The sequence below is a fragment of the Oncorhynchus keta genome, chromosome 33 (assembly GCF_023373465.1).
Source record: "Oncorhynchus keta strain PuntledgeMale-10-30-2019 chromosome 33, Oket_V2, whole genome shotgun sequence".
NCBI lineage: Eukaryota > Metazoa > Chordata > Actinopteri > Salmoniformes > Salmonidae > Oncorhynchus > Oncorhynchus keta.
Genome location: NC_068453.1, coordinates 23,735,877 through 23,746,183, shown reverse-complemented (window position 1 = coordinate 23,746,183; position 10,307 = coordinate 23,735,877). Strand labels below are relative to the sequence as shown.

The window sequence follows — 10,307 nt, the reverse complement described above, 5'->3', positions numbered from 1 at the left end:
TGTTTATTATCTATGCATAGTCACTATACCCCCACCTACATGTACAAATTACCTCAACTCGCCTGTACCCCCCTACACTGACTCGTGTATAGAGCTTAGTTATTGTTATTCTTACTGTGTTACTTTTTATTTTAGTCTACTTGGTAAATATGTTCTTAACTCTTCTTGAACTGCACTGTTGGTTAAGGGCTTGTAAGTAAGCATTTCACGGTAAAGTCTACACATGTTGTATTCGGCGCATGAAAAGGACAACCAAGACATCCAAATTCACTTCCACAAACCCAAAACCACTCACTGCAGATAACCAGGCCACTCAACTCAATGAGTTAACCCGTAAATTCATTATCCTACACTAACACCTCAGGACTAGTGACAACAGTGCATCGTTCTCTGAGAGCAGAAGACAATGGCTGAAGCATCCCCCCCTGTGTATAGGAAGAGCAACACAGAGGGCTCACATTGTTCTTGTTCCCCATTGGACAAATAAACTTCCTGGAACTACTTGTCTCAATCTGCACACAATCTGCACACATCCGGACACTACACCGCCTGTTACTCTAAACAACCACGTACACTGTCACAACGAGGGAGAGAGAGAGCGGTGTGTAAACACATGGGTAGATGTGTGTATGTTAATGTGTGTGTATGTTAATGTGTGTATGTTAATGTGCGTGTATGTTAATGTGTGTGTATGTTAATGTGTGTATGTTAATGTGCGTGTATGTTAATGTGTGTGTATGTTAATGTGTGTATGTTAATGTGCGTGTATGTTAATGTGTGTGTATGTTAATGTGTGTGTATGTTAATGTGCGTGTATGTTAATGTGTGTGTATGTTAATGTGTGTGTATGTTAATGTGTGTGTATGTTAATGTGCGTGTATGTTAATGTGCGTGTATGTTAATGTGCGTGTATGTTAATGTGTGTGTATGTTAATGTGTGTATGTTAATGTGTGTATGTTAATGTGTGTGTATGTTAATGTGTGTGTATGTTAATGTGTGTATGTTAATGTGTGTGTATGTTAATGTGCGTGTATGTTAATGTTAATGTGTGTATGTTAATGTGTGTGTATGTTAATGTGCGTGTATGTTAATGTGTGTATGTTAATGCGTGTGTATGTTAATGTGTGTATGTTAATGTGTGTATGTTAATGTGCGTGTATGTTAATGTGCGTGTATGTTAATGTGTGTGTATGTTAATGTGTGTGTATGTTAATGTGTGTGTATGTTAATGTGTGTATGTTAATGTGTGTATGTTAATGTGCGTGTATGTTAATGTGCGTGTATGTTAATGTGTGTGTATGTTAATGTGTGTGTATGTTAATGTGTGTATGTTAATGTGTGTATGTTAATGTGCGTGTATGTTAATGTGTGTGTATGTTAATGTGTGTGTATGTTAATGTGTGTATGTTAATGTGTGTGTATGTTAATGTGTGTGTATGTTAATGTGTGTGTATGTTAATGTGTGTATGTTAATGTTAATGTTAATGTGTATGTTAATGTGCGTGTATGTTAATGTGCGTGTATGTTAATGTGTGTGTATGTTAATGTGCGTGTATGTTAATGTGCGTTAATGTATGTTAATGTGCGTGTATGTTAATGTGTGTATGTTAATGTGCGTGTAATGTGCGTGTATGTTAATGTGTGTATGTTAATGTGTGTATGTTAATGTGCGTGTATGTTAATGTGCGTGTATGTTAATGTTAATGTGTGTATGTTAATGTGCGTGTATGTTAATGTGTGTATGTTAATGTGTGTGTATGTTAATGTGTGTGTATGTTAATGTGTGTGTTTGTTAATGTGTGTGTATGTTCATGTGTGTGTATGTTAATGTGTGTGTTTGTTAATGTGTGTCTATGCTAATGCGCGTGTATGTTAATGCGCGTGTATGTTAATGTGTGTGTTTGTTAATGCGCGTGTATGCTAATGCGTGTGTATGTTAATGTGCGTGTATGTTAATGTGCGTGTATGTTAATGTGCGTGTATGTTAATGTGCGTGTATGTTAATGTGCGTGTATGTTAATGTGCGTGTATGTTAATGTGCGTGTATGTTAATGTGCGTGTATGTTAATGTGCGTGTATGTTAATGTGCGTGTATGTTAATGTGCGTGTATGTTAATGTGCGTGTATGTTAATGTGCGTGTATGTTAATGTGTGTATGTTAATGTGTGTGTATGTTAATGTGTGTGTTTGTTAATGTGTGTGTATGTTCATGTGTGTGTATGTTAATGTGTGTGTTTGTTAATGTGTGTGTATGTTAATGTGTGTGTATGTTAATGTGTGTGTATGTTAATGTGTGTGTATGTTAATGTGCGTGTATGTTAATGTGCGTGTATGTTAATGTGTGTGTATGTTAATGTGTGTATGTTAATGTGTGTGTATGTTAATGTGTGTATGTTAATGTGTGTGTATGTTAATGTGTGTGTATGTTAATGTGTGTGTATGTTAATGTGTGTGTATGTTAATGTGCGTGTATGTTAATGTGTGTGTATGTTAATGTGTGTGTATGTTAATGTGTGTGTATGTTAATGTGTGTGTATGTTAATGTGTGTGTATGTTAATGTGTGTGTATGTTAATGTGTGTGTATGTTAATGTGTGTGTATGTTAATGTGTGTGTATGTTAATGTGTGTGTATGTTAATGTGTGTGTATGTTAATGTGTGTGTATGTTAATGTGTGTGTATGTTAATGTGTGTGTATGTTAATGTGTGTGTATGTTAATGTGTGTGTATGTTAATGTGTGTGTATGTTAATGTGCGTGTATGTTAATGTGTGTGTATGTTAATGTGTGTGTATGTTAATGTGTGTGTATGTTAATGTGCGTGTATGTTAATGTGCGTGTATGTTAATGTGTGTGTATGTTAATGTGTGTATGTTAATGTGTGTGTATGTTAATGCGCGTGTATGTTAATGCGTGTGTATGTTAATGCGTGTGTATGTTAATGTGTGTGTATGTTAATGTGTGTGTATGTTAATGTGTGTGTATGTTAATGCGTGTGTATGTTAGTGTGTGTGTATGTTAATGTGTGTATGTTAATGTGTGTATGTTAATGTGTGTGTATGCTAATGTGCGTGTATGTTAATGCGTGTGTATGTTAATGTATGTGTATGTTATTGTGTGTATATATTAATGTATGTGTGTTAATGTGTGTTACCTTGCATGAGTGCAGTGATTTGCTGGGACTTCTGTGCGGGGTGTTCTCTGAGGATCTCCAGAGCTGTCCTTCCCTGGCAGTCTGTGATGTTGGCATCAATACCTGCAACAAACAGACAGAAGACCGAAACCATGGGTCAGGCACGCAGCCGACACACACACACACGAGCAAGCGCGCACACACACACACACACACAAATCTAGCCTCTTACAGACACTACCTTAACAAGTAAATCTATATACACATTTTAAAGGGGAAGCACTGTAAAGTGTTGCGTGTAGGAGGACAAAGATCCTAAATATACTCACTTGGAGAAATTTTCAAGGAAAACATCCACACTGTATTTCTGTCTGACAATTTACCGACAGAGGAAGCTAGCTGTGTCCATCCTGTATCACACACACTGATTGATGAATAGAGGAGAAGGTTGGGTGGATGACATGGGTCAGACAATACACCGGTAAAGGCCTGTCGCTCATCTACGTAAAAGCCCCACGGACAAAAACAATATGGCTGCCCGGGGTTCCTTACAGGAAGTGCAACAAAACAACAGAGGAAACAGGAAGTGATTGAGGAAAATAAGGGGGGAGAGGAGGGGATTGTAGGACAAGACCCCTCTCCCGCTCTCTCTCCATATCCTCTACTGTCCTCTCTCTCTCCATATCCTCTACTGTCCTCTCTCTCTCCATATCCTCTACTGTCCCCCCCTCTCTTTCTCTCCATATCCTCTACTGTCCCCCCCTCTCTTTCTCTCCATATCATCAACTGTCCTCTCTCGCTCATATCCTCTACTGTCCTCCCTCTCTCTCTCCAAATCCTCTACTGTCCTCTCTCTCTCTCTCTCTCTCTCTCTCTCTCTCTCTCTCTCTCTCTCTCTCTCTCTCTCTCTCTCTCTCTCTCTCTCTCTCTCTCTCTCTCTCTCTCTCTCTCTCTCTCTCTCTCTCTCTCTCTCTCTCTCTCTCTCTCTCTCTCTCTCATCTACTGTCCCCTTCTCTCTCTCTCTACTGTCCTCTCTCTCCATATCCTCTACTGTCCTCTCTCTCCCTCTCTATATCATCTACTGTCCCCTTCTCTCTCTCTCTCCATATCTTCTCTCTGCCCCTCAACATATCAACTACTCTCTCTCTCTCTCTCTCTCTCTCTCTCCATATCATCTACTCTCTCTCCCTCTACATATCAACTACTCTCTCTCTATATATATATATCATCTACTCTCTCTCCCTCTACATATCAACTACTGTCTCTCTTTCTACATATAAACTACTGTCTCTCTCCATGTCCCCTTCTCTCTCCATAATAACCCCAGTGTTTAGTAACAGAGGTGGTGTACATTAATGCTGTAAAAACCCCAAAGTGCATACTGGCATTTTAATATCACTTTATTGAGTGATGGTCACTTCAGGAAATGTTTGAGTTTTTTCTGGGAGAGCTGGAGGTCTCTGAAGGCCAGTTTTGTATCCCTCCAACAGTGGTGGGATATAAGGAAAATCAAGGTTCAACAATTCTGTAATCAATACACAATGAATGTCACCACAGACATCACCAGATCAATGAACACTCCAGAGTCTGAAATAGTGGAAGTCCTGACGTTAGTTGAGACCACAGGAGATCGAGGTCATACTCAGGCCCTCAAGATTTAAAAAAAAAGCTGCATTGGCAGACCTGCTGGGTATCAGAGCACAGGGGGCATTAGTGAGAAGTAAGTTTCAATTTATCTTTGGTTCAGAGAAAAAGAATGAACAAAGATGAATGATTATTTTCCAAATCAGCTGTTGGACAGGGGCTCCCTAGCCCTAGAGAAATTAGAAAGAGGGCAGTAGAGTTCTATGCTGAGCTATACAAGTGTGAGGACAAAGAGGATATAACAGTGACGGGCTCCATGAGCTCAGGGTGAACGAAAGCAACCATTGTCTTCGCAGGAGATATACACTGCATTAAAAGGCATGGAAAATGGTGGGCTTCCTGTTGACTTTTTAAAAGTATTTTTGGGCTATGTTGGGAGAGGATTGGCTAGCAGCAGTTAACGATAGTTTGACCGGAGGGTTACTACCGATAAGATGCAGGAGGGCTGTCCTCACCCTACTGCCAAAAAAGGGTGACCCTATGGAGGTGAAGAACTGGAGGCTGGTGGCCTTTCTGTGCACTGATGATAAGATCCTGTCCAAGGCTTTGTCCACCAGGCTGAGGGAGGTGATGTGGCAAATTATAACATACCAATCCTACTGTGTTCCCGGCAGGCAGATAGGGGATAACATGTCCCAGATTCTGGATGTCTCTGGGGCTGTTGGGTTGGATGCTGGTCTAATTTAAATTGATCAGGAAAAGGCATTTGACTGAGTTGAACATCAATACTTATGATGCACCTTTGAGGAATTTGGTTTCAGCTCTGGTTTTACGGCCATGATCACGGTGATATATGGTGACATTGAAAGTTAACGGTGGCTTGAGTGCTCCTATTAAAGTGTGTAAAGGAACGAGGCAGGGGTGTTCGTTGTCGGGAATGTTATATTCCATCGCTATAGAGCCACTACTAAATAACATAAGAAGTTGTATTGAAGGGGTGCACCTTTCAGAGGATATTCCTCCTACTCATCTCTCAGCTTTTAGTGAAAAATCACGCGGAGGAGGATAGTTTGAGTCGGTTTGATCGGTTTAGGGGAATATCCCACGCAAAGGTAAATTGGCAAAAAGTTGTCTTCACAGATTGGGTAATGGTCTGGAGGGATCGTGGCATTGCCAGGGGGGCTGGAATGGTGAAAGGGTAAGTATCTTGGAGTGTAGCTAGGGGATGAGGGGACTATGGAAAAACATTTGGAATGGGGTGGTTAAAATGGTGGAAGGGAGGATGAGGAGATGGCGGTGGTTGTTATCTCGTATGTCATATAGGGGAGACACTATTATTGTTAACAATGTGGTTGCCTCTGCACCGTGACATCGCTTGTCATGTTTAGAGGCACCGTCTGGCCTTCTGGCCAAGATACAGGAAATTATTGTAGATTTTTGGGGGGATAAATATCATTGGGTTCCAAAAATTGTTTTGTATTTGTCAAAAGGTCTTGTCTATCTGGCTGGTAGGGCTGCTGCTTTCTGATTCCACTTTATTCAAAGGTTGCTTTATGGACCAGAACATGTGGTTTGGAGAGGTGTGGCAGGTCTGGTATTACAGCAGGTAGGGGGATTAGGTTTAAAGAAGGCTTTATTTTTGGTTGATAGTAGCCAGATTTCTAGGGAGGGAGTACCTCCATTTTACAGAGGCCTTCATAGGTTTTGGAGCATAATGAAGGTGTCCAGAAGAACTACAGTGGAGTGCATTGGCTGCTGGAGGAACCTCTGGTGTATTATGGGGCAAGACTGGATCGTACAACTGCAGCTGTTCCACATTTCTCCAAGATTCTGGTGAAGGGCAACATCATCAAACTATAACTAACTTATAACTAAATAACGGTCAACTTCTCCATTATATCAGTACTACAACTACTATCAACTACGACTATTACCATTACCACTCATACCACTACTATTTGGAATGATAAACAACAATAATACTGCGTTCATCCACCTCTGGCCTGCTCGCCTCCCTACCACTGAGGAAGTACAGTTCCCGCTCAGCCCAGTCAAAACTGTTCGCTGCTCTGGCCCCCCAATGGTGGAACAAACTCCCTCACGACGCCAGGACAGCGGAGTCAATCACCACCTTCCGGAGACACCTGAAACCCCACCTCTTTAAGGAATACCTAGGATAGGATAAGTAATCCTTCTCACCCCCCCTTTAAGATTTAGATGCACTATTGTAAAGTGACTGTTCTACTGGATGTCATAAGGTGAATGCACCAATTTGTAAGTCGCTCTGGATAAGAGCGTCTGCTAAATGACTTAAATGTAATGTAAAATGTAATGTAATACTAGGAATAACAATAACAGTAATAATAAGTAAGTTACTGCTTACTATGCAGATGTCATTATCCAGTGTCCCTCAGGCTATGGCAGGAAAATACATATTTGGCTGCAAGAGGAGTCATTGCTCCTACGCCCATGAGTATTTTTAGTTTTTCCTCTGGGTTTAAAAAGTTAAAATGTTTAATAACTGTAGTCATTTCTGACAGAGTAGAGATAATCCGCCAATTCATATTCTCTGTTTAGGGTCAGATAGCAATTTATTCAGCTTTGGGATTTTGTTTCATTTTACCAATGTTGTAAATATGAGTCCTTTGATTGGTTCATGATTTTGTTGGAATTCTTTCTTTTGAAGCAGTGCTGGTGTCAGCTTGGTTGGTGAGGTCCAACACCAGCTGACTGAGAGGGCTCGTTTCTGGTCTCAGCTCTTGGGTTTGAAGTGCTTTAAATTGCAGACTTGAATTTGGACTTGAATTTAGATGTAGCCCAAAATGTTATGATATTTCCTGTATTTTCATTATTACTGGAAAACGGCCCAATTCTGCCCTACATGCATTAGTTGGTGTATTTCTCTGGACTTGCAGGATTTTCCTACAGAATTCTGCATGTAGGGCTTCAATTGGATGTTTGTCCCACATTTTAAAGTCCAGTTTATTGAGTGGCCCCCAAACCTCACTTCCATAAAGAGCTATTGGTAGGATTACACTGTCAAATATTTTAGTCCAAATTCTAATTGGGATGTTGATTTTGAATAATTTCATTTTTATTGCATACATTGCTCTGCGGGATTTTTCTTTGAGTGCATTCACTGCCATATTAACGTTTCCTGATGCAGATATGGTCAGACCAAGGTAGGTGCAATTTGTAGTGTGTTCAATTATGGTGTTGTTCAGGGTGAATTTATATTTGTGTTTCTGACATGTTTTTTTTTTGTGGAAAATCATGATTTTCATTTTTTTTTGTATTTACTGCCAGGGCCCAATTATGGCAATATTGCTCTAGAATATTAATGTTCTGTTGAAGACCTTTGGTTGGTGATAGAAGCACCAAGTCATATAGCAGGTATTTCACCTCTGTGTCAAATAGTGTGAGTCCTGGGGCTGGAGAATGGTCCAACATGTCTGCTAATTCATTAATATAAATGTTGAAAAGATTTGGACTCAAACTGCAGCCTTGTCTCACACCTCGACATTGTGAAAATAATTATGTTCTTTGGTTTTTGATTTTTATTGCACATTTGTTTTCTGTGTAAATACATTTTATTAAGTCATACACCTTACCACCAAGCCCACTTTGGAGAATTTTGTAGAACAGCCCTTCGTGCCAAATAGAATCAAATGCTTTTTTAAAGTCAATAAAGCAAGCAAAGATTTTGCCTTATTTTGGTGGACGTGTTTATTAATTAGTGTATATATGGTCAGTAGTGCGATGGTTAGGGAGAAAGCCAAAATGACAATTACTTATTACATTTTTTTCTTGAAGAAAGGTTTGAATTCTTGAATTCAAAATGCTACAGAAAAGCTTTCCCAAGTCCTCTCTTTCTCTCTCTCCATATCGTCTACTCTCTCTCTCTCTCTCCCACATCATCTACTGTCTCTCTCTCTCTCTCCATATCGTCGACTCTCTCTCCATATCGTCTACTGTCTCTCTCTCTCCCATATCGTCTACTCTCTCTCTCTCCACATCGTCTCCTGTCTCTTTCTCTCTCTCTCTCTCTCTCTCTCTCTCTCTCTCTCTCTCTCTCTCTCTCTCTCACATCGTCTACTCTCTCTCTCTCTCTCTCCACATCGTCTACTGTCTCTCTCTCTCTCCACATCGTCTACTGTCTCTCTCTCTCCACATCGTCTACTGTCTCTCTCTCTCTCTCTCTCCATATCGTCTACTGTCTCTCTCTCTCTCTCCATATCATCTACTGTCTCACTGTCTCTCTCCATATCATCTACTGTCTCTCTCTCTCTCTCTCCATATCATCTACTGTCTCTCTCCATATCGTCTACTGTCTCTCTCTCTCTCATTCCATATGGTCTACTGTCTCTCTCTCTCTCCATATCGTCTACTGTCTCTCTCTCACTCTCCATATCGTCTACTGTCTCTCTCTCTCTCCATATCGTCTACTCTCTCTCTCTCCACATCATCTCCTGTCTCTTTCTCTCTCTCCATATCGTCTACTCTCTCTCTCTCTCCACATCATCTACTGTCTCTCTCTCTCTCTCCATATCGTCTACTCTCTCTCTCCATATCGTCTACTGTCTCTCTTTCTCCCCATATCGTCTACTCTCTCTCCACATCATCTACTGTCTCTCTCTCTCTCTCTCCATATCGTCTACTCTCTCTCTCTCCACATCATCTCCTGTCTCTTTCTCTCTCTCCATATCGTCTACTCTCTCTCCACATCATCTACTGTCTCTCTCTCTCTCTCCATATCGTCTACTCTCTCTCTCCATATCGTCTATTGTCTCTCTCTCTCTCTCCATATCGTCTAGTCTCTCTTTCTCCCCATATCGTCTATTGTCTCTCTCTCTCCATATCGTCTACTGTCTCTCTCTCTCCATATCGTCTACTCTCTCTCTCTCCACATCGTCTCCTGTCTCTTTCTCTCTCTCTCTCTCTCCACATCGTCTACTCTCTCTCTCTCTCCATATCGTCTACTCTCTCTCTCTCTCCACATCGTCTCATGTCTCTTTCTCTCTCTCTCTCTCCCACATTGTCTACTCTCTCTCTCTCTCTCTCTCTCTCCATATCGTCTACTGTCTCTCTCTCTCTCTCTCTCTCCATATCGTCTACTCTCTCTCTCTCCACATCGTCTCCTGTCTCTTTCTCCCTCTCTCTCTCCACATCGTCTACTCTCTCTCTCTCTCCATATCGTCTACTCTCTCTCTCTCTCCATATAGTCTACTCTCTCTCTCTCCATATCGTCTACTCTCTCTCTCTCAATTATGGTGTTGTTCAGGGTGAATTTATATTTGTGTTTCTGACATGTTTTTTTTTGTGGAAAATCATGATTTTCATTTTTTTTTTTTGTATTTACTGCCAGGGCCCAATTATGGCAATATTGCTCTAGAATATTAATGTTCTGTTGAAGACCTTTGGTTGGTGATAGAAGCACCAAGTCATATAGCAGGTATTTCACCTCTGTGTCAAATAGTGTGAGTCCTGGGGCTGGAGAATGGTCCAACATGTCTGCTAATTCATTAATATAAATGTTGAAAAGATTTGGACTCAAACTGCAGCCTTGTCTCACACCTCGACATTGTGAAAAT

At 40.6% G+C, this 10,307-nt stretch overlaps 1 protein-coding gene across 1 annotated transcript in view; it reads right to left on the bottom strand.

Moving 5' to 3' along the window:
- LOC118370769 (ankyrin repeat and sterile alpha motif domain-containing protein 1B-like) overlaps positions 1-10,307 on the bottom strand; it is a 495,760-nt gene that overhangs the window by 350,344 nt on the left and 135,109 nt on the right. Inside the window, 1 exon segment of the mRNA XM_052492534.1 lies at positions 3,154-3,255. Within this exon segment, the coding sequence (XP_052348494.1) occupies positions 3,154-3,255 (102 nt within the window).